This window comes from Odontesthes bonariensis, chromosome 23 (genome assembly GCF_027942865.1).
Source record: "Odontesthes bonariensis isolate fOdoBon6 chromosome 23, fOdoBon6.hap1, whole genome shotgun sequence".
Classification (NCBI taxonomy): Eukaryota; Metazoa; Chordata; class Actinopteri; order Atheriniformes; family Atherinopsidae; genus Odontesthes; species Odontesthes bonariensis.
In genome coordinates this window covers 16,794,147-16,818,656 of record NC_134528.1, presented here as the reverse complement: position 1 = coordinate 16,818,656, position 24,510 = coordinate 16,794,147, and the positions used below count along the sequence as shown (strand labels likewise).

General features: G+C 39.4%; 2 protein-coding genes across 3 annotated transcripts in view; one reads left to right on the top strand and one right to left on the bottom strand.

The window, feature by feature from the left end:
- Positions 1-15,539, bottom strand: part of ngfrb (nerve growth factor receptor b) — a 49,174-nt gene extending 33,635 nt beyond the window's left edge. Inside the window, exon 1 of one of the 2 annotated variants that reach the window (XM_075457776.1) lies at positions 15,337-15,539. Coding sequence is in view for 1 of the 2 variants with exons in the window: in XM_075457775.1 (XP_075313890.1) it covers positions 1,206-1,259 (54 nt within the window). In the remaining variant the exon portion in view is untranslated. Of the gene's footprint in view, positions 1-1,205; positions 2,133-15,336 lie in introns of those variants that run through there. The other variant, XM_075457775.1, reaches the window with a different exon arrangement.
- slc4a1b (solute carrier family 4 member 1b (Diego blood group)) lies at positions 14,437-24,012 on the top strand. Its single transcript, XM_075457774.1, has 18 exons — positions 14,437-14,503; positions 15,123-15,244; positions 15,361-15,541; positions 16,125-16,260; positions 18,692-18,764; positions 19,073-19,115; positions 19,266-19,450; positions 19,660-19,870; positions 20,002-20,205; positions 20,301-20,449; positions 20,561-20,755; positions 20,868-21,116; positions 21,238-21,327; positions 21,684-21,850; positions 21,952-22,193; positions 22,295-22,464; positions 23,123-23,296; positions 23,410-24,012. The coding sequence occupies exons 2-18, from the start codon at positions 15,239-15,241 to the stop codon at positions 23,488-23,490; spliced, it is 2,556 nt and encodes an 851-aa protein (XP_075313889.1). The 5' UTR covers positions 14,437-14,503; positions 15,123-15,238; the 3' UTR covers positions 23,491-24,012.
- Positions 24,013-24,510: the final 498 nt, after the last annotated feature.

The window sequence follows — 24,510 nt, the reverse complement described above, 5'->3', positions numbered from 1 at the left end:
CTGTCAGCGCTTGTTAAGCCATTAGACATTGGCCTAATCCTAAACCGGGCATGGATCCTGAACAGCACTGGACATGCTGGTGGCAAGAACTTGATGACCAACAGCACTGAATCATCACCTCTTAAGATGTGAGAAGAAGAGGCAGAGAAGCATAAAAAGAAGATAGGAGTGGGTGTGAGGTGAAAGCAGGAGGGGAAGAGTGAGGAGGAGGAGCTGGGGGGGCTTGTGGTCTATCAATATTGTATGTGCTGAGCCAGCAGAGGATGCATACCCATCAGTTGGAGCAGCTGTCATGTATCAGTGATGCAGCCTGCTCCTAAACCTGGACCTTGACAAGCTCAGGACATGACTGACCGCCTGCCGTCAGATTACGGAAAAAGCATTTCCTTCCTGTGCCTTTGTGACCTCAAAATAAATCAGAGAGATTATAAACGGCAACTCTCAAGAGTTTTTGTGTATCCTCTGATACACAAAGGATTATTATCATTTGTGTTAATAATCTTAATAGTTGTTTTTCATCCCTCTCATGTGGTCATGCTGTCCTCATGTGGTCATGCTGTTACTTTCTATGTGTGTGAATGGTTTGGTTGTGTTTTGACTCTTGACTGTTTGTTTCTTTAGTCTTCTTAGTACGAATAGGAAGTCATGTGGTTCTCTATAAAAAGCAAAATCCCCTTGTGACAAATGAGGGATTTGTGATATTGGGCCAACTTTCACAAACTCAGTAAATCAGAAATTTCCCAATCTCTTTTTTACGTGATTGAGCTCCTCCATGGTGCCCACTGCATCAGTTATTGTCCTGTTGTCTGTCTGGGACAAATGTAACTGAGACAGAAGCTATAAAGTATCAACCTGAATGGCAGCAGCATTCATCTGCTCTGCTTTACATTGTCAAGCCAGGGCAGAGGACAGGACAGGCGCAGGTGTGAGATACCTTTAACAGCAACTAAACCTAATAGAGCCAACACCAAGTACCATAAAGTGTGTTATGGTCTTAGACAGTGAAGATGTATGGAAATATTACACTTTTGTAGTGATTTGTTTGGGAAAATTCATGTAAAAAAAACTGCAGATCGCGACAGGTTAGAAGATAAAAACTTTCTCACAAACTCACGCCACTTATCAAAGTGCCCTTATTGGGCTGTACAGGTGCGCAAAGTTGATGGCAAACATTTCGCAAAGTGATTATAAAAGAGGCTACTCACCACTCCAAGTAACACTGGTATAAAAACGGACTTCATCCTGTGTCTTCTTTGCATCTCTCCAGTCGGGGGGTCAACAATCGGATGCAACGCAGGAGGATGCGGGTCTCAGTGACTTCGAGGTGAAATAATCACAGCTGTCATCGTTGCCTCTTTTTGCAATTATTTATAGTTTTGTTGTGAAAGAACCACCGAGAGAGAGGAAGAAACTCTCCAAGTGACAAGTCGCTGAAAAGTGAAATAAGTCAGTCCATAAACACTGTCCAGTCTATGCGTACACTCGACGCAGATTCAGACTGGCCCATTGGGTTTTGGTCTGTGTGCGCATGTCTTGCACCGAGCTCATATGGCAGAAGCGCTCAGCTCAACAGCTTCAGGGAAGGAGTCACCTCCCATCCACGCCCACACGACACACACACGCACAAGAGCTTCTATATCCACACAACCTTAAATTATGATTCAGGATATCATTGTTTAGTTTGACAACCCGATCTTTTTTTTAACACCAGACCGATTACGAAAATTGCAAATCCTTTGTCATGTTGTCTGCTCTGCCTGAGAGCATTGAAATATTCTCCAACTTTCTGCTCCCTTGAAGTGAATGAAGAGCAACGCGTAAGTATTCTGTCTGCGTTTGCCTGACTGACCTTCTTTTGTCACTGCCTGAAGACAGAGGCCACAGCAGAACTCAGCAACACTTCCCCCCTGAGGACTGAATGTATGAATGCACCTTTAACCAAGAAACCTGAGATCCACGCAGGTATACGACCACTGACATTTTGCAAAATCAGGTGAACAGCCAGCGATGTTCTTATCCTTGAACCCCTCCCCACATAACTTAAAAGGAAACTTTTTTTTCCTCCTTTTTTTGTTGTTAATATAACCATCTCTCTGTATCATAACAGTAATCTGGTCTGTTTGTTGCTCATATTGCATGTTATAGTTAGAGCAGAGCTGTTCCTACTTAAAGATAACCAAGTGCTGCAGTGAGATGATAATACAGGCAAAATGTTTGTCTGTTCATCATATTCTACTCTGAGTTCTAATCATGACCACATCACTCACCCTCTTCAATATGCTGCACACAATCAAAGAGACTGTTTGCAGGTGAAAGCATTGCAATATGTCTGGTTCGACCAATTAACTCACAAACTAAACATCCCTTAAGCCCAAAATGCATAAAAATCCTGTTGTATCTCTGTATCTTTTTCTTTTGATAAAGTTTACTAGCTGTTGCATTGCATACCTTGACAGGCAAAATAACATCTATTTTTGCAAAACTTTAAGATAACATTTTTTCTTTAAAACATGCCCCGAAAACATGTTGCGGTTTTATTTTTGGGATTTTATCGGAGAGAGTCTCAGATATCACACTATTGCATCCAGTGAAAACCATCAAATCGTTCCAAGCTTACTTGTTAATCACAGTAAAGTACTGGTCTCTTGTCTGCCTTGTCGTGTTTGAAAAGTTTTTTTTACAGTACAGCAGAGATGGATCTACCTAATGGATCACATTGATGCGACTGTACAATGCACAAACCATGTCAGGACTAACGGCACTGGAGGGCATGGGGGCAGCAGAGGAGGAGAAAAAAGAAGCTGTGCTGCGATTGGTGGATAAATAATGCATGAATGCAATGAGACAAAGAGACGGACAGAGAATGAAAGACACAAAGAGCGAAAGGAAATACATTCCTGAGTCACTAATGTGGGCCAGGATAGATAAATCTAATTTTCAGCATGTGAGAGTCAGTTCACATCCCACCTGAAATCAATCACTGAAAGGTTGTTTTTTATGCAGAAATGACATTAGGAAAACTTCCAGCAACCAAACCCCCTGAGAAAGTGTTCCTTAAGAAAAAAACTATTTAATGAATGACCTTTCTGCTGGCTGCTAAAGATGGGAAATAAGTCCATTGTGCTCATTCAGTATGATACTGTAAGTGAATCATTTTCACAGGTGTGTTTCTATCTAGTCTTAAGTTTTAAACATCTTTATGGTATTACTCTATGGGGGAAAAAGTCAAAGCTGATAGTCTAATATCCTTGGGTTACTTGAAAGGCGCTATATAAAACCAAGTCATTATTATTATTATTATTAATAGGACATGGTCAAAGAAGAGAAGAACAGAATAGACAAAAACTGTGCCAGTGATCCTAAAAGTTCCTTTTTGATGATTTGGTACTAGATATTATCTTCAGTGTATCTGTCTTCCATTTTTGCCGCAATCTGTTTTGAGCTGTAATAACCCGACATAACATGGGGTCTACCAAGGAAACATCTGGAGATCTATTATGATTTCATAACAAAGCCTTCATCCATTCACCAGTCCACCAGAAATGAAAACCCATGGGTGAAAACAAAACTTCATCAGATATACGCTGATACAGTCTGCAATCACAGATGAGCACGTACCCACAAGTTCTTACACTGACCATCTGTTCCCAGTGCGTGGAGAGAGGATGGGTGGTCCAAGAGACATTCACTGTCTTATCTCAGGTTTCTAGAAAAGGATCCTGTTCCAGGTGGCAACAAAAAAAAGAAAGGAAAAAAAAAGTGGGCTTGTTTTACTATATTTATGGGGTTAAAAAAACTGGGAGACCACTGTGATTACTGGGAACTCAAGAGCTGGACCCGTCAAGTCTAAATGGCCTTTGTATGATCAAAGCTTGATTTTAAGGTAAGGATCCTGATAAAGACAACTAAGAGATCATCACCATTAACGCAAGTGAAGATTGAATGATCGACTGCAGGAAAACAGTTCTCATGTATCTAAGCTCTACAGTACATACAACTGGTGATATTAAAACAGATATTTGTATTAAATATCAGAGGTATCCTATGCCTGATATTATAGTGCTTGTTGACTCTTCTCTCCTGTCCTCTCAACGTAGCAGATGACCACCCATCTTAAATCTAGCTCTGGAGTTGTTGTTTTATTTTTATAATTTCCTCTCTAATGTTGCTCCTCTGCCTCATGCTCAGGTCAGGGGATTGATTTTTTTGTTTGTTTTTGTCTTTGAAACTGCCATTATAAGTAGGGAACTAATTTCGAGTTGAATCAATTTGATTTAATTGGATTATGATTGGCTTGAATTGGACCGAATCTTTAAGGTGCCTTGAGATGGCATTTGTTGTGATTTGGTGCTATATAAATAAAGCTAAAACGAACTGAATTGAATGCGTTATTACAGGGTCAGTTAATGTAAGCCATGATGTTTTTTGACGTAAACCATGCTGTTCTTGATACCTAACCAGAACTAAGTAGTTTGTAATATGCAAACCAGGGACAAAACAGCATGTGAAAGAGCAAGGAAGCAGCAACTGAATGCAAAAACAACATATAAGGTAATGTTGTAAACCTGAAAGCATCTGAGCGACTGAATGCAAACTGGGTTTTTGTAAAGTAAAGTTACTTAAAGACAACAGTGGTCAGGATGGGACTTGGACTTGAGTTTCTCACCTGGCAGTTGTGTTTGTAGCACCACTCTCCGTCCCCTCCATCCTCCAAATGTGGATTTTGTGGCTTATCAAATTGTACCCAACAGCCAAAATGGGATTATTTCACAAGATGCTGTAACACTGTGTTAGTCTATCGAGTTATTTTTGTGTTCAGAAGCACAAATTAAAACATCATGTGACTATTTACCGTTTTTGCTATTAGACTCGGTTGGTATCATATTAATCGCTAGAATATTTCCAGAAACCCAATAGCTGATAAGTTCTAAATTGGTTACACTGTGCACTGTGAGCAAGATTTAGATCACAGTTCTTCTGAAACCGGGCCCATCTAGACTATTTGTGGCTGATAATGATTCATTTCAGCACCTCTCTCAGGACCCATTTCTCCGATGAATCCAACTTCCCAAAGAAGCTCAAAACCACACTACCCTCTTAGAGGGAAGGCTCAACTGGTAGAGGTTTAAAAATATATTTGATTTTTTACAGATTAGGAAATAAGATTGATTTGTGGTTACTACTCAGACTCTTGATTAACCTTGATTAAAAGTGTAATTGCTTGACAGCACAAGTCAGGATTAAACTTAAGTTAAGACTGGTTTGGGGAAGAATGTATGGAATGCATTACTATAATAAGGAATCCCCACAAAGATGGTAAAATAAGGCCAAGTCTTTTTATATCTCTATATATCTCAATCTTAATTTTATGTCATCTTGTCTGTCTGTTAACGTTTTATGAATTAATGCAAATTTACACCCACACGTTTGTGTTCTCTGCAAATGAATCATGCGTTCCCTCGAACCATCTCTGACCTGAGAACAGGAGCCCACCTGTCACTACTGCATTGACAGCAACAGAGGAGCACAAACAGCACCAGCAATGCGATCCACGGTTTTCTTGCAAGCTCTCCTCCTAATGTACTGTAACAGACGTAGAGGCATCATATGACGAGCCGAGGAAGCCCTTGAATTACTGAGAGAGAGCACTCACAGCAATAACTGGCGTGAGAGTGATATCATGTTGTGTTTAGTGTGCTGCTGTGCCGGCAGCCCCAATTATATTGTGTACGAGCAACATGTGTGTATGAATTTGAGTTCAACAAAACACCACCATTATGTGCAATAAGGGTTAAAGCCGGTGAGTTAGTGCAGATATTGTTAATTTCATTGTGGGCCTGCTGTACTGAGGCCAGATGGCAACGAACTCAGCTTCTTCCCCTGGGAATCCCTCATCTGCTGTGTATTGATCTGATCTGTCTATCCTCTTTTCTCTTTGCTGTACATCCACCTTCCATCCTCTGTTCACTGACTGTCAGGTTGTGCAGATAAAGTTATAAATATTTCATTATGAAATGCTTTGTTTTTCCTTTGTTGAGGATTAGAGTCTGACCAAGTGTCTGACAAATAAAACTGATTTAAAATGGACAACTCTGGAAATGGGGAGAAACAAAATCCACTGTTAATTTCCTCTTTTCATTTATCCATGGATAAAGCAACTGTAGCCACGTAGGTTTGGGCCTCCCGCTCTCTATTTCTTTAAAACGATTTCATGTCTCTTTCTGTGAAACATGTTACAATGCATTACTGGGAAAAGACAAGCGGAAGCCTGACCTGTAGGGCCCCTGGGCCTGTTAAGTCCCTTCAGTAATCTGTACATGTGTTTACCAATGGTTGCGGAAATCCTGTTTCATCTATTCAAATACTTAACCACTATTCTTATACTCTAATTGGATTCACAAATAAACTAACAAAAAATCCTTCCATTTTTTTTAGTTCAATGTTCTGACTTAAAAAAGGCTTTTATTTGAGCTGTTTCTCTCCTTACGGCCGTAGCAGGTAAAAGTTCTCAGATCTTTCTCTGAGGGCTCAATGAATGAAAACATTGATTAGCCTTACTCACAGTTGTGCAAAACTGTGAATGCATCTCCTTCACTGACAAACTTAACCCTACAACTATATCCTGGCCTGAACCCAGAGACAAAGATGAGGGGAGTTCCAGAATGTCGGAGTCATGGTGAAGCTACAGTATATGTGCCAGCACGCATGATATTCTGTCTGTGTGCAAACTGTACACCGATGTCTGTGTATTTGCATTTGGACTTTTTCAACATGATCATTCCACATATCATTAATAACAGCATTATTTATTTCCCTGTTGATAGAGCAAACACTGGGGGGATATTTTGGGAGGAGGTGGAGGGCAGTAAATTGGCCTTTGTATTGATTAGATTTGAGCAGACACAGTTCTGTCTAAAACACTGGGATAAAAATGAGCCTCAGGGTGATGACTGTCAATGCAACCCATTATGCAAGCGACACAGTCATACAACGGACGATGTGCTTACGGGCAAAAAAGTAACCTGATGAATTCACACAGTAAAGTCACAGAGGAACGGGAGTGTTTATGTTGTGCAGCTTTACTGTAAATTCTGTGAACGTTAAAACGTACAATTAGAACTTTTATAGTTTTTTTTTCAAATGTAGAATCTGCTTTTTTATGCAAAACCTTCTTGTTATATACAATGGATTTGACAAGAAAAATGAGAAACTTAGCCCGCAAACTCTGCATAGTTTTGAAATGTATTGTAAATCAATAGTTCTGTTATACCATTGTATCTGACCATGGTTATAAAAACGGACTCTTCTAGTTTTTGCCATATTTGTATCTATGATATGGCTTCACAAGAGAGACCAGAGCAAGATCAGGCTACTGAATCATAGTTAGTAGCTAGTGATGGTGCAGCACTGGATAGTACACAGACCAAGAGCCACATCACAGAGGACATTACTGCATCTGTTCCCATAAATTATGCCATGAATTTTACACAAGCTTGCATTCAGAAACAGACTGGTAATTGTTTCGCTGAAAACTGACACGATGATTATGTAAGGCAAGTTAGCCTCTGTCATCCGTGTTTATAAGGAAACCTAATGCATAAAATTGCAAACTTTGGCAAAAAGGATGAAAAGAAGCCTTATCAAGATTTGTAAGCATATTGAATTTGTTTGGATTAGATGGGGGTCCAGCGTGTTTTGCGTGGACTTTGTGTATGTGTATGTGGGGAAGATGATATTTAATGCCACTAGTTTGTATCCTCAAGTACTGGAAGAATATTTACTCCAGCAGGCAGGTCAGGGGGAGGAATTGTCCAGCATGACAGTGAACCCAAAAAAAATGGCTAATGTTGCACAACAGTTTTTAAACAGGAAAAGAGGGAAATCTGGGATATGGCCAAGCATGCGATTCAATGTGAATCCACTGGAACACCTTTGGAGTATCTTAAAGTTGAAAGCAGAGCAACAGCAGCCCTCCAATAGAAATGTGCAAATATGAATCATCTTTGAAAAAATGGCAGCTCTGTCCACAGATTTGTGCAACACTGCTGTCATTCGTGTCCAGTAGGCTCTCATCAATCTGTCATCAGAGAAGGGAAAAAGGCAGACATAGAAAATCCTGCAAAAATGGACAAAAAAATATAGGTGTACTTAAATAGGCTGCTTTCAGTTTGTACAATCTGCGTTTTACTTTCAGTGTCTAAACTTTTTGTTTTTAAATATATTGGTGAAGTTTCTGATCTTTTTTAAGACATAAAATCAATTTTTAAAAGTTTCTGGATATTTGATGTCTTTCAAACTTGGGAAACTGCAGCCTGGAGAGAATCCACCGCTTTTTAATGGACCTAAAGCGCAAAGATTTTGCCTCTGTGAACCTTGCTTGGATATATATAACAATACTGCCACCTGCTGAGCTGAATTATCCTGTTCAGACTGCAACTGCTCAAGTCTTCATCATCTTTCAAATGTAAAACTTTAACATAAATGAACAAATAATAAAACTGGTAATTGAAGTGCTATTTATTGAGTGTTAATTCTGGACAACTAGACTTCTTTTCTTGGTTTACGAAGACGTTTCACCTCACATTCCAGAGACTTTTAGGCTATTTAAGCAATGAGGATGACAAAAAAAAAAGGAACAAAACAACACTGACCATGATGTCAGTGTTGCAACTACCTGCAGTACACCTTTAATAGGTGTCTCTGCCTTGTTGAACACTTGATGTCTGTTGTCTTCACTCTCCCGTCTGCAAAGCTGCTACTCGGTGTCACTCTAAATGAGAAAAAGAAAAAGAAAATTGCCAATCTGTTGCCTGTTTTGTCATCTGACTGCCTGTAGTGCCAAGCCTGATCCTAACTTTATTTTCAAAAAAACAATTTAGTGGCATTTATTTAGCATCTATTCACAACAATAAGTCATCTCGGGCCTCTTTCAGCCAGGCAATGCTCTTTATGCAAGTGCTTGGCGTCAGTGGAGACTTTCACATTGAGTCAAGAGTCTCCGTTTTTTTGTAGCATATAAACCCTTGTAATTTTCAAACACTATTGTGTAATTCATCTTAAAGTTTTATTTTTAGATTTTATTGCAATTTATTTGATTGCATTGTTTGTAGAATTGTTTGTTTAAACTGTTTAAACTGAATGCACTGTTAAAATGTTACTTGAAATACTTTATGAATGAAACTGGGAATTTGTAGATATCCACCATATATAACTCTTGTAGATATGGTGGATAGATAAATATGACCTTATTTGATGTATTTAGAACCAAAAATGGAAATGCGTCTTGTAAAATATTCTAAAAGTACAGTTCTTGAGTAAATATAGCCAATTCCAGCTTGTTTTAGAATTTTAGAAATAATCTATTACATTGAAGTGCAGCATAACCTGCTTGTCCTGACACATGACCAAACACCCAGCTGACTGTGACTATTCCTGTCTAATGTTGTGAGTGTATTCCCAAAACAACCTTGCACCCAGTGCGGACAGAGCCACCACGCCAGCGACACATACAACTACTCTGTTCCAATCTCAAAAATCTAAATTCTGATATACTTAGCAGTATTCATGCATTTTTTTTCATACCCGCTTGGAATGACTTTCACATTAATTAATTATTTCCAATCAATAAAGGGAGGGTGATCAAATCTTGCTGAGCGAAAAAAAATCCTAAAAGGTTCATTGTTTCACTGTGCTGGTTATTTGACCATCGTTGTCTTCATTAACAAACTAAATGAGGGATGGAGGCAAAACATGTTGTCTGCTTTGTTTTATGTCTGCCCCCCCCCCCCCCGAAGACCAATTAAAGTCGCATTAATAATGGAGCGACTCATAAGCTTTAATGCAGTGTGGGTCATCCTCTGTAGGATAACTCTTCTGCGTGAGCCAGATGTGGATGACTGACATAATCTTTACGGCTCTGGACAGCTTCTATCTTGTTCCTGTCCAGCTAAAAAGGGGGTTAGATCAACGTGCCGGAGCCTTTGAGTCCTGGCCCTTATAAACACTGTTTTGGGATCAATTTACACAGACCATCACGTTAATTGCCTATGGAATCTGCAGTGTCACAACTCATACTGGTGGTGTCCTCTACCAACACTATGTATGTAGAATGTACACACACATACATGTATAGGAAGTATTTAGGCTTCTTTTTAAGCTAAATCATATAGACAAGTTAGCATGAATTTATTATTCCTTTAAAATGAGTTAAAAAGGCAGGTTGTGTTACTTTACTTTGCTTATGACATAGCTTCATAATACATGGCTGATTGTTTGAGAGAGCTGGAGGCAAAACATTTTCACCCAGCAGTGAGTAGATGAAGTTAGCTCCATTTTAACATTCTACACCAGCACGCTTACTAAAAAAAGATGTTCATGCTTTAAGTATGTTTTGATAGTAGTACTTTCAAGCATTTATATACACATATTTTCAGTCACTTTCATTACTTTTCTTTAAATTTTTATCATCTCTTTCAGATAAAAAACAATCATTTTAAGGTTTAGGGAAACATGCAACAGCTCCAGAAAAACACAATTTCTGAAAGACTCAGTGGCAATACGTGGCACAAGGCAGCTTGTGCATACATGTGATATCTCCAAACACATCCTTCTTTTCCGACAATTTTCTATCAAACACCTTTGAGGATGTGAGTGTGGGTCGGACAGTGTGTGAAAGCGTTTATGGAGTGCGTTCTATCACAGGTAAAATCTCGAACACAAGCAACAATGCAGTGTGAAGCTTACTGTTGCAACTCACGGACAACGATGTTATGAAACCAGCAGACCTGAGAAAAGCCACCGGGAAACATCCTCTCTACTGTCTGACTACGCCGCTTGATGACAGTTTGTAAGGTTGAATGACATGGTGTTATGTGCTAAAGCTCGTAACCATGTCCACTGATATAACAGCAGGAGGTGCAGTGCAGGATTGTTGCTCAGGGCTGTAGGTGAAACCGCTCGTGCACAAGCAAACACACACACACACACACACACACACACACAAAGTCTGGGGAAACATGATACAACACTTTTAAGACTTTTATCAGTAATGTACCATGGTGACCAGTTCAAGATGTAGGGCCAATGACAGCTGGATCAGCTCCAGTCCCCCTGAATAGGACTAAGCAGGTATAGGAAATGGAGGGATAGAGGGGTCAGTTAAATTTAGAATCATACATGCTATTCTTTTCTTTCACCTTCCCGAAATTCCGTTCACAGATATTTACCCTTCAGTGTGGCACTGTGGGGCAATAATACAGAGAATTCTGGTCGGATTTTATTTTACACAAAATCACGGGTTGTTAAACAATGTCTGTATTTTTGTTGCATTGCAGATTAAGTATGGTATATTTAGTCTGTGTTGTCCAATCTGCTGTTTCATTTATGCACATTTTGACTATTTTTAAATGCTCTGAAAATATTTCTTGTCAGTTTGAAACTATCTAAATATTCTCACATTGATAAAAGAACAAAGTAGTGCCAATGTATGTCTATACCGATAAAAGGAAAAAAAGTTTATCATGAGGTCTCTTATGGTTGAAGACGCTGTATAACCCAGCGAGGCTGTGTAGATTTCTTGTTTGGTGCTTTCTTTTTTCTGTACCACTCCGGCACCTCAAAACAGAAATAAAGTGGCATTATACTTTAGGTTATACAAGATCCAGCAGTTTTAATGCTTGACTATCTGTTAAAATTCAGCCTATTCTTGAGTAATTTCCACTTTAAAGATGGCTTCTGACAGCAGTTTTAGTGGCACGTTCCACCCCAAAAATAATCAACAGTGTATTCCGAAAATAGGCTTGGGCTTTGATTTCAGGCAAATGGACAGATACAAGATGTGGACAACCTTAAAGGAAGAGGAAGAAGACACTCCAGTGAAGGTGAGCAGGCAGCCTGGCAGTGTAATCCAAGACTTTGTTGTCCTCTAAACACAGATAAAAAATGTGATAAGATGCTGGTTGAATAATGACACAGTGTGACAGGTTTACTGACATACCAAGTCATTGTATTTACCGTCAATATTATGGGTTAGTGCAGAACACATTGCTCTGTTGAAGTGTGTCACGGGGAATTAAAGTGTGCACGTCCATGTCTGTGTTTATGCATGCATGTATTAGTCCCACCCAGTATCATACAGCGTGCATCCACACGTAACCAGAGGCAGCTTTGAAGAGGTGGTGTTTATAAAGTCATGCTTTTTTGCCCCTGTGGGGTCAGTCACCTGTCATCGTCGTCAGCTTGGCGTGTGCCTGCAGGAGGTAAGTGTCACTTTTTTTTGCAGCAGTTATGAATGGCATGTGTGCAACAATACAAGTAAAGCAGTATCTTTTTTGGGATGAAAATTATGGGATCAGCACTCTTCTTGTGAAATGCGCAATTAGATTTATTGTTTTATAGTCTTATTAATCCTCGAGTCAGTATGGAGATGCTGGTTTTCATGGCTTTCATTAATTGTTAGTTTCCAATTGAAAAGTGAATACATCAGAGGAGACAGACAAAACATGAAAGATTTCAGGGAAATAAAGAAAGAAATTGGTAATTCTGAAAGGTTTAGCAGTATGTGAAGTACGGGGTGAAATCATTTAAAGGCAAAGTATTATATTATATTACATTACATTATATTATATCATAACATATTACATTATATCAATATGGAAATACAGTGAACCCTCGCTATAACGCAGTTCATCGTTCACGGTCTCGCTGCTTCACGGATTTGCATCGTCCATTGTGTTCTGCATTCTGATTGGCTAAACAGTCTCTCCGCTTCTACTTTACCTGTGTGTCAATAACGTTGCGGTTTAAAATATACACGTACACGTTCATTACAGTTCTCAAACATAATCGATGGTGGCATGTCGGTATATAAGAATCTTTTTGCCCAGAAGAAAAAAGAGCGACAACAACTACCGATAACTAAGCTCTTCTCTCGAAAAAACACACCTGTACCGCGGGCTTTAGGAGAAAAAAACGCTACAGAGCGGAGTCAGGATGCAGCAGGTCAGTCAGAAGAGCAGTGAAATACACGTGAGTCACTATTTGTCCCACTGTACTTTGTATTTTTTTTCAAAATCATTTTTCATTTTCTCCCGTTCTAATCCAATGACTCGGGTCGCGGTGAGGCGGCGCTGATCTCCGCAATTTGAAGCCTTCAGTTCGTATTGATGATGAAAATGATTATTTTACAGTAGGCTACAGTAGTTATTTGTAAAAAAAAACAAAAAACGTTTATACAGTACTTCTATTTGTTAAACAAATGCTTGGGCCTGTAAAACGGTTTTGTTCTTTGGTTTCAATGCATTATGCAGTATTTCATTGTATAATAATTGTAAAAAAAAAAGGTTTCTACTTCACGGATTTCACCTATCACGGGTTCTTTTTGGAACGTAACCCCCGCGAAAAACGAGGGTTCACTGTACATATCTGAATGTGCAGACATCCCTGATCTAAAATTATAATTCTGGTATGCATGAAGAAATAATGTTTAAATATTTTATATATCATATATATCATGTTTCATATGGCATTCCATATATAAATTTTTATGTGTATGTCTGTGACGTATGCATTCACAAAGTATCATTTCATTGTTGTTTGAGACACTTCACAAGAACCTGCAAAGACGTATTTGCAGACAAATGCACCTATGTTTGCATCCTGCTCTTACGCCTACTCATATATAATTTTGTTTATCAAAGCCATTGACACACCACGATAAGAATGTCCAAATGACTCACATAAGTACACGCAAGCACACTGATTATTTTGCACAATACATTAACCTGGATTCATTCCCTGAAGTCTTATTCTAACCTCTAACCCACTCCCTAACCCTTAAATGGGAGAGTCGTGGAAGTAATTTCATACCCTTTACCTAAACTATTACCAGTGTTTGCTGAACCCTTACCTAACACCATCCTCAAAGTCTAAGATTTAATTATTTATGTTGTGAGGTTTTTACTATTTGTGCCCAAATAGTCAGAGTCCCCACAGTTTGACTGTATGAATGGATTTCTAACCCCACGATGTGAGTAAAACTAGCACACACACAAACAAAAGTAAGCACACATACGCAGATCCTTGCTCTTCTGCGACTGCACGCTCATTGATATATTGCATTTCATAGCCCCTTAAACTAATTCTACTCTCTTAAATCAAGTTTTGACCCTCAAACAGTACCCCACCCAGTGTCTAGCCAGTTTAATCCAAATTTTCCACTCTTTTGAACAGCGGTGTTTTGAAAATAAATCTTTTTGTTGACACATACAACTTTAAGTCCGATATGAGATAAAAATGGATACTATAGAGGGTGAAACAAAATGCGATGAGATTATAAGATTTTTCGAATGCAGATATCAGCCAAAATATGTTTAATTTTATAATATTTGTGAAAATTTTGATCTGTTTTTTTTGTTTTTGTCTCTTTAGTTTGGTCAGTCCTGTCTGTTCTAGCTGTCTGGAACATAAAGTGCTGCCCCCCCCCTCCCCCTGTACAGAGTGCCAGGTAAGATGCATGCACACACGCACAGTCGTGCTTGAGACATATTGACAGTCTAAACATGTAAAGGGGGAGCCGCCATTCATGTCCACGTCGGACACTAGCGGTGAGCCAGACCCTGCTGCCAGTTTTTTGCTGAAGCAGGACAGCCACCATGTTTACTTTAGACACATTTCAACTTCCTGATCCTACATGATCCATGCCGCCAAAATGAGGCATCACCATCCTGTCTGCTGCATTGCAAAACAGAACGCATAATATCATTTATTTTATTTTTTTTTAATGTAGGGATGCATGAAGGTGCTTTGATTTGATCCCAGTCTGAAGAGAGGATTTTTGTCTGGGAATCATAAAGCACGCAAAAATTGCAACTTGATTGTTCATCTTTCTTACAACAATAAGTCTTATCTGGAGGCAACAAGCTCAGGAATATTAATGAGTTGTTTTTTTTTAAGTAATTGAATATATGTAAGTTATAATGCGAATGACAAATAAATAAGCCAACAAGTAGGCTTCCTACAATGACTACGTTTCAAAGATTTTAATCAAGACCACTGAGGATTAAGATCAGATTTATTGGTCATACATACACACAAAATTTGTCCTCTGCTTTTAACCCATCCAGGTTGGCACCTGTTGACACACTCATGCACCTGTTGACACACTCATGCACCTGTTGACACACTCAGAGACAGATACCAACCTGGAGAGGTGGGCATCCATTCACAGCACCCAGGGAGCATGGGGGTACAGTGCCTTACTCAAGAGCACCTTGGCTGTGACAGGGAGGTGGCCAACTCTACACTCCACCTGTCTCCTAAACAACAGCATGTCTTTACCTCTGCATGTCTCCGTTTCTTCAGTGGTGTGTGGAGCAGAGGGAGCTAATGAAGGACCAGGAGCAGCAGGCCTACTGGCAGGAGACGGGCCGATGGGCGGGATACGAGGAGAGCTTGGACCCACAGTCGGGGGTGTGGGCGTCCTCGCACATCTCCTACCTCACCTTCAAGAGCCTCATCCAGCTGCGGCGCACCATGAACACAGGTCAGTGAGGAAAGTAAGTCAGGAGTATGGGAGGATATTCAGAGTTTGAAAGTAATCTAGCAATTGTACCCAGATTCTTTTGTGGAATTTTGAGGTACTTGTACTACAACGCACAAAATATAAATAAATATCATAAATAAATATCATACAACGAATGTCTGAGTATTAAACCTCCCAGTCTTATACTTCTACTGTTTTTTGTAGTAGAAGTAGATTAATAGTAGATAAGTAGCAGTTACTACACGTATATAAATTCATACTCTTCAGAGTGGACTGAGTTTAAGTTCAGAGATGTGAAACTCTTTACTTTTTGAGAAAGTTTTAAATGTACTTTGTGAGTTTTCTTGAGTGTCATCGTGTCTGTAATATGTTTCTATTTAGAACTAATAAAACAGCATTAGTTTACTGTCTGTGGGATAAGAAACTGCGCTTATTTTTAAAATTTTTCTACTTTCCCTTTGACAGTATGTTTACCATTGGTTCCCAAAATAAAATCAATAATTACAATAAGTCCTGGTACTCTGGGTTTGCTACACACCCTGATCACTTTTGAGCGTTTTCGAACATCTTTTTTACTGTCAAGGTGTGGCCATTTTTGACTGTGAGGAGAAGACTTTGGCCACCATCGCTGAGAAGATGGTTAGCGAGATGGTTAACAAGAAGGAGATCAGGCCGGGAGATCGAGAAGGAGTGCTTAAATCTCTGTTCCAGAACCGCAGGTATCCTCTGAGACATCACCCAACGCTGACTCAGACTCCCTGACCTACACTCGGGCATTTAGCAAAAGCAATTACCCAAAGCTTCGCAAGAGAGGAGAAGCTCTCACTATGTCACCTCAGAGAAAGTGATATGTAGCTGCTGTGCAAACCAAACCTATGATTATGTGATGCCACCTTTCCACCAAACCACTCTGCGGGTGAGAATACCACTGTGTACAATAGTTACCTTGAATGTTCAAGAGCAGGGCATGACTGCTCACTCCTAATATCCAAGATGGAGCCACAAAGCCAAAGTGAATACTTCTGAGATTGAAGTCAGTTTTACTAATCAACACGTGCTTAAAATCAGTATGTTAGACCATGGGTTAGCAAATGTTGTTTGTGTTTATCTATTCATCTATTTCAAATCAAAATCAAATCAAATTTATTTGTATAGCACATTTCATGTACAAACAGTTCAAAGTGCTTTACATAAAATAAAAGCATTGCAGCAGGGAGTGCAAGAAGCATTAAAAATACATAAAATAATATAAAGAGAAACAAATAAAATCATTTAAACTTTCAAGTGAAAGTTAAGTCTAAAACTTTGGAATCAATCTTTTGGCGTTTACAGAGAGTGTCACCTTAAAGTGGAGCAGTGGCGGCTCCTGACATTTTTTTTAGGTAGTGCAATTTCCAGTCTGTGAAAGCTGCATCAGAGTGTGCTGTGCGAAGCTGAACCGATTGCACTGATGCAAACCTGTTATGCTCCCACACAGGAAATAAAATGTCCAATCATCCAGAAACTCCTTGTCTTCCTTAAATAAACACAACGCAGAGTCGAGGGGTTATTTGGTCTTCCAAATAACCAAAGTGACTCTGCAATTTCCCCCGTTATGTCCATAAGTACCATAAAAGTCCATAGGACTGAGGTATATTTGTCTAGGTAGCATAATTTATTGTAATAATTTTAAATAATTTTTTGTTATTTTTTGCATAATTTGCCAATCAGTTAATATTACACCTTAACCATTATTTATTTATTTTCCTCATATTGTTCCAGGATTCTATGAAATAAGTAAACACATAAGCTCTTAATGATAAGATTCATTCAATTTTCATTCTAAAGAATGTAATTAAAATGACAACATATAAATCCAAGTCAAGTGTTTATTGAAGTTTTGGAAAATATGACTTAGAAAAGTATAACCAGTTGTTAAACATGGTTAAGTGCAGCTTACTTATGTGAGATTTCTCTCTTTTTTAAATATAATACTGCACCATTAACAATGAATGTGTCATTATACATTCTGCTATCATTGTCAACATTATATAAAAGATTTAAATCATTACAAGTCAATGATTGAGCACAAAAGGGTAAGTTATACTACCTGGAAAAATAGCAGGGTTGGTGGAGCCCTGGGTTTCATCTTTGCCTCGCAAGGCGAGCCCGAAAATCCTGCAAAATTCTTCCAAACTTCCTTCTCCGCATTAGTACGACGACTAAAGGGTACTTCTGTCAGAAACACTAACGTATTGTTGCACTCGACACTCGCCATCTTCTTCATAGAATGTTTTTTTTTTTTTCTTTATTGAAAACCACAATGTTACAACAACAAGTAGAACGTTCATGGTCCCGCGCAACAGACATATGACGAAAGCACGTTGTGCGTCGTTTGTGCGAGCACATAAACCCTCATAGAAAATGCATTGGGAGCAGGATTTTTGAAAAAAAACGAGGTCCCATTCATGTCAATATGGGAGCTTCCTGGTGCAAATTCGACCCTGACAGAAATCGCACAAAATGGGCGTAGCAACACCAGGCGCGACCTTAATCTGATTGGACAATGACATATACAACCAGTTTGCCTACAGCAGATCAGTCCCACTTTAGCAACTAGATTAAAAAAAAAACAAAAAAAAGTGCGTCGCATAAATCGCCCCTATGGAGGAACCGCCACTGAGGAAGTTTAGAAGCACAACGGCCTGCATAAATATGGAACATGTGCATACTTGTTCTGCAGGGCTGCTAATGATTCAGTATTTTTCTTGCAACTTCAAATATTCCATTCAGAAAGATACAATTGCCAAATGGATCATATTTTCGAGTTTTTGTGTAGTTTCAAGGCCATGAGTGGCATTATGTGGCAGAAACTGGCAGGATAAAGTGACAAAAAATCATTGTGTTTGTGTTGGCAAATAATGACCCTTTTACTTTTTTCTTATTATTAAAAGGTGAATGTTTGGTTGTATGTTGTTTATAGTAAGGACTTTAGACAAAACTTTAGAAACAGAAAAGTAATATGTCCTGGCTGTTAAAAAAGACATCTAAAAATCTCCCATTTTATACATTCATATAACTCATTATTTTAACTGTCACCCAAATAATGTTATTTACACTGATAATAATTATAGTGGAGACTAAATCCATAACAGATGTTTCTCCCTCCAGTCAATCCTCTGACCCAGAGAGCCAAAGACTGACTGACGGAACAGAGCTGCACAAGTTTTCAGTCAAGGAAAGAGTGAGTTCTGGCACTGATGTGACCCTTTACCCAAACTCTGATAACAGTACAATGGTGAGACAATGGTGGCAGTAAACTTAAAGTTGAAAGTACTTCCTCAGATCAGACTATTAAAAGGAACACATTTCTATTGAGTTGTGTCCATTTGTTCTTCTAAAACGCAATAGCTTTTTTGTTTGTTTTTTTGCATGTATTGCATGCATAGAGGAACATTTTTTCAGTGGTGTAAAGCATAACATGTACGCAGCTTTTGAAAATTCGGTCAATAATGTTTGCTCATTTTGTCTGGACATTCTCTGTTCCTTTAGAGAGATGAAAGTGATCGTGTTGAGGCCTCTATGGTACTTGTAGGTGAGCCCCTATTTCTTTTATTTTTGCCATGTAGAATCTGAAATGCAGTGTGTCTGTTTTTGTTTAGTGCGCACTTTTGTCCGTGTACATAAAATTATTATGTTCTCTACTAATTAGAGAATTGGCATATTTTCTGCTTTCTTTATCCAGGAGCCTTGGACTTTTTGGAGAAGCCCACAGTTGTTTTTGTGCGTCTGAAAGAGGCAGAAGTGTTTGATTCAGCCTTAGAGGCCCCGGTGCCCGTGCGCTTTATCTTTGTTCTAGTTGGCCCCAGCAAGGCCGACATGGACTACCACGAGACTGGCCGCGCCATGGCAGCGCTAATGGCTGATAAAGTGAGTAAGCTTAGACATTTCTCATACATGAATTGTGTGATGGGCTGACACGGAGAATTGCTATCATGACAGTGAAGTTACATCCCTTAACTATAATGCGAGCCAAAGAGCAAAAAAAAAAAAGTTTCTATATTCTCTGGTGTTACTTTCAGATCAAAGATACTACGTTCTTCAGTCCTTACAGCCAACTCCACTTTTTTCTGTCCTAGGTGTTTAATCAGGCAGCAATTCAAGCAAAGACCGCCAAAGAACTGACTGGCGCCTTGGTGGACTTCATGGACTGCAGCATCGTCATTCCACCCACCGAAATCCAAAATGAGGCGATGCTCAGCTCCATCATCAGCTTTCAAAAGAAACTACTGCAGGACAGACTGCAGTCGTCTGACCTCATGCTCCGTCGAGACTCCAAGCCTCGCAGGGGTGAGTCCTATCAGAACCCTACTGAATCAGACTTTTTTTACTCTTCATTTTCTGAAACAAAAAACGAAATGATTTGCTTTAAAGTTTTTCAGTTTTTTGTAAATTCACGTGACATTTACATTTTCCCCCAGTTTCCATTGCTAGCGGATCTCTTTCTGAAGATCCCCTTTCTCGAACTGGACGACCATTTGGTGGGATGATGCGAGACATAAAGAAACGTTACCAGTACTACAAGAGTGACATCAAAGACGCCCTGAACTCCCAGGTTCTTGCTGCCATCATCTTCATCTACTTTGCTGCCCTCTCTCCAGCCATCACCTTTGGAGGCCTGCTGGGTGTGTATATGTGTTTTTTGTCATATTTTACTGACATGGTCTCTTTGTTTCCAGCAGTAGTCTCTATAATTATCTTTTAATCTCTGCCTTTTCAGCGGACAAGGTAGACAACATGATGGGAGTTCCAGAGCTCCTCATATCTACCAGCATTCAGGGCATCATCTTTTGTTTCGTTGCTGCTCAACCCGTCCTGGTTATTGGTTTCTCTGGTCCCCTATTAGTGTTTGAGGAGGCCTTCTTTGCCGTGAGTTTTAGAGATTGTTTTTCAATCCTTTATTGCTTACTGTTGTGATGCCTATAAAACTGCGTTTAGTCATTGTCAGACTTCACCTCATTCCCAGTTTCCTTTGTTCAGTTCTGCAAGTCTCAGGGCATTGAGTATATTGTCGGGAGGGTGTGGGTTGGATTGTGGCTGGTGATCATTGTGGTGGTCATTGTGGCCTTTGAGGGCAGCTTCCTGGTGCGCTTCATCTCACGCTTCACCCAGGAAATCTTCTCCATCCTCATCTCCATCATCTTCATCTATGAAACTTTTGCCAAGCTGGGGAGGGTAAAATGTCATCATCATCTTTTACACATCGGTCTTGAAGAAATCTGACACATTTCCTGTGCTCTGTGACTGCACTTACACTATAACATCTGCTCTCTGAACCTTCCTTTAGACCTTCAAGACCCATCCACTGATTCTAAATTATGATCATCTAAATGCAACTGTTGAAAATCCTTGGCACCCAAGGGTGGAAGAGACGGTCATCTATGACAATACCACTGGCAACATAACTATTATTGTCAACACTATCAAACCATCTTACCCCAACACAGCCCTACTCTCCATGTGCCTCATGTTAGGCTGTTTCTTTATTGCCTACTTCCTGCGTCAGTTCAAGAACGGGACATTTCTTCCTGGAAAGGTGAGTTGGCAGGAAATGGTCTTAAAGTCTTAAATCAAATTCCAGTTAAATTAAATTTTTATTTACACTGAACTGAAGAATCATGACTGGTTGCTTTTTTTTTTTCATCTATGCTCACCAGGTCAGACGCTTGATGGGTGACTTTGGCGTACCCATTGCTATTTTCCTCATGGTCGTTGTGGATTACAACATTGACGATACCTATACTCAGGTAGTCCCATGATGCCAAGCTAAAAACCCCAGTTTACAATGAATTCAGAAAGGATTTAGAACCATAGAAAAAGAGTGAATCACAACGGCAATTTTGCAGTAAAAAAAAAAAAAAAGGTTCTTTTTTTTCAGAAATGGTGCTAAATCATTAAGAAAAAAAATAGTAACTGTTTACAAAAAATATTCGGACCATTTCTTTTTCATCACATTCATAGACAATAAATTACAAAGACATCTTTCAATGGCCACTATCAAAAAGTTGAGCACTTGACTGTTGTTTTGAAGACAAACTTGAAAAGATTGCCTCCAATAATACTCATCTTGATGAACTGGTAACTGGTGATGTTTCCTTCACAGAAACTGGTTGTTCCCAAAGGTCTCATGGTGTCCAACCCAGCAAAGAGAGGTTGGCTCATTAACCCGTTCGGAGAGCACAAGACTTTCCCTGTCTGGTTGATGTTTGCATCCTGCATCCCAGCCTTGCTTGTCTTCATTCTCATCTTTCTGGAGTCACAGATCACAACGTGAGTCGCCACATCTCATTCAGTGTCAATCGCTAAACCCTCACTGTATAATCAAGTGTGACATTTCCTGGCTTTGATTCATCCTTCAAATCTCCGAGCAGTCTGATCATCAGTAAACCTGAGAGGAAGATGGTCAAAGGTTCTGGGTTCCACTTTGACTTGCTGGTTTTAGTCGGGATGGGAGGGCTCAGTGCGATATTTGGTGTGCCATGGCTTAGTGCTGCCACGGTGCGATCCGTCACCCACGCCAACGCCCTCACCGTCATGAGCAAAGGGACGAAACCTGTCATAGAGAAAGTGATTGAGCAGAGGGTCAGTGGCATTGTTGTGGCCTTGCTTGTTGGTAGGTGCTGTCGTGTCTCTGTGTCTTCTCTTTAACTGCACGTCTAGATATTTGGATTTTTAACAGAACACCAGATTTATGAGATGTCTGTTTGTGTAAAGGTCTATCAATTCTGATGGAGCCGATCCTCAAGATGATTCCCATGTCAGCTTTGTTTGGGATCTTCCTCTACATGGGAGTAACATCACTAAATGGTATTCAACTGTGGGATCGTATGCTGCTTCTTCTTATTCCCAAGAAATACCACCCTGATGAGCCCTATGCCACCAGAGTAAGAGTCCCATTGTTTTGATTGTAACTACTGTGTTTTGCTAAATTTAAGATCATGAGCTGACAGTCTGGTATATTCAAGTCACACATAGAGAAATTAATCAACAAATACATTATGGACATTGAGATGTAACTCTGTTAAGTCTTAATTTCATCTGACATCGTGTCTTGTGGCAAATCTAGTATCTTCTTGTCATTTTTTTTTTCAAAAAGTGTTCTTATGTCAATGGAATGGTGAAGCCTTGCTTTTTTTTCGAGCAAGACAACGTCACACCAGATTCTGTACGTGTTACTGCAGCACAGCTCCAGACTAAAACAGTCCAGGTGATAACTGTCCTGTCTGCACTCCAGACCTTTTAACCATTGACCACAGTGTCAAAGGAAAAATATAACTATGGAGGACCCCAACTTCTGAATTTTCCATCAATATTTGCATGCTTTTTAAGCTCATAAATAGTGTGAGCAGTGGAGCTCCACATCTGAACCAACTATGGTGGTAATTAAGCCTACAATTGCTGGGACATCTTACTAAATAAACATAAGCGTGATGCAGATGGCAGCACGTGGTGGGAACGTCACACAGAGCGCTCATTGTTTGGCAGTGATTCATACTGTGGAGAACATGTGTGTTTGATTTATGTCTGTATATTCGGATGCAGGTGAGCACAGGACGGATGCACTTGTTTACAACCATCCAGATAGTGTGTCTTGCTGTTTTGTGGATTGTGAAGTCCAGTCCATTATCACTCGCGCTACCTTTCGTCCTCATATTCACCATCCCTCTGCGCATGTTAATGACCGGCCGTCTCTTCACTGAAGAGGAAATGAAATGTGTAAGTGGTCTCTCGTCCTTTCAGCAATTCATCGTGAAAATTCAGATTGGTGGAGTGTGCAATAGTGTTCAAGGTGTCCAATTGTCCATCTGTGTCTGTGTTTGTTTCTTTAGTTGGATGCTGATGACGCCAAAGTGACGTTTGAGGAGGAGCCTGGGCAGGATGTGTACTGTGAAACTCAGATGCCATTGTAGACATCTTCCATGACTGCTGCTGACTCCTTTTTCATTTCAACAAAAATGCGTTTATCTTATTTAAGGCTCAAATAATGTTCAATTTACAGACAAGCACAAAGTGTTTATCTTGTATCACGAAAAAGGCAGATTATAAGTCTTTCTATTGAAAGAAACGGTGGATAGTGTGAATGTCTTGTAGAAAGTTGTCTGGATTATACATTCCTGGAAATTTTTCGACTGCTCCTCGGGTAAATCTTTTGCATTTCTGAAGCTGGACTTTTTCTGACATATGCATTTTTACAAAAAAGAAATATATAAAAAATACGAATGCTATTAAAAAATGTCATGCCAGAACTCCAGAGATGGAAAGCTTGAGAGTGGGGAAACAGTTTTCTAAAATCAAAAGCCACACCTTTGTTTTTTTCCCTTCCAACCACAAGCTGAATCTAATGTTGAAAATGACATTGAAGTTACTGTTGTATTGACTCACTTGATGTGGCCGTCAAATTCTGAATAAAGAATTATATGATTTATAAGCTATTGATGCTGTATAATTTATTGTATGAAAAAGCTACAAAAACTTGGTGGTTGTGTCCATAGATACCGTGCCAAGCATTTCTGACTAATTTCTTTGCACTTTTAACACACTATTTTGCTGCTGTGTAACCAATTGCAAACTACTTGGAGAAGGTTAGATATAAAAAAAAAATGTCCCAATCCAACAATGAATTCCTTTAAATCCCATCTGTGTTCCTCTGTTTTGCCACAAAAACAATAAATAGAAATTTATTGTTTGAATAAAATAACACCTCTTCATCTTTTTTTGTCATTTGACAGATGGGAATCTATGAATACACTGGCCCACTCACATTGGCCAGTTCTAATACTTGGGTATTTGAACTATACATGTTTAAACAATAGAGTGATTCTCAAAAAGAGGATAAATAATGCAAGGTCACATGCAAAGGAAGTATCAGAAGAGTAATGTATTTCCAGGGGTTTGACTCCTGACTCCCAAAATTGAGACAACCTTGACAT

Coding starts and splice junctions, on each gene's coding strand:
- slc4a1b (XM_075457774.1), top strand. Junction 20,206..20,300: donor CACCTTTGGAGGCCTGCTGG/GTGTGTATATGT, acceptor CTGCCTTTTCAG/CGGACAAGGTAGACAACATG. Junction 20,450..20,560: donor TTGAGGAGGCCTTCTTTGCC/GTGAGTTTTAGA, acceptor TCCTTTGTTCAG/TTCTGCAAGTCTCAGGGCAT.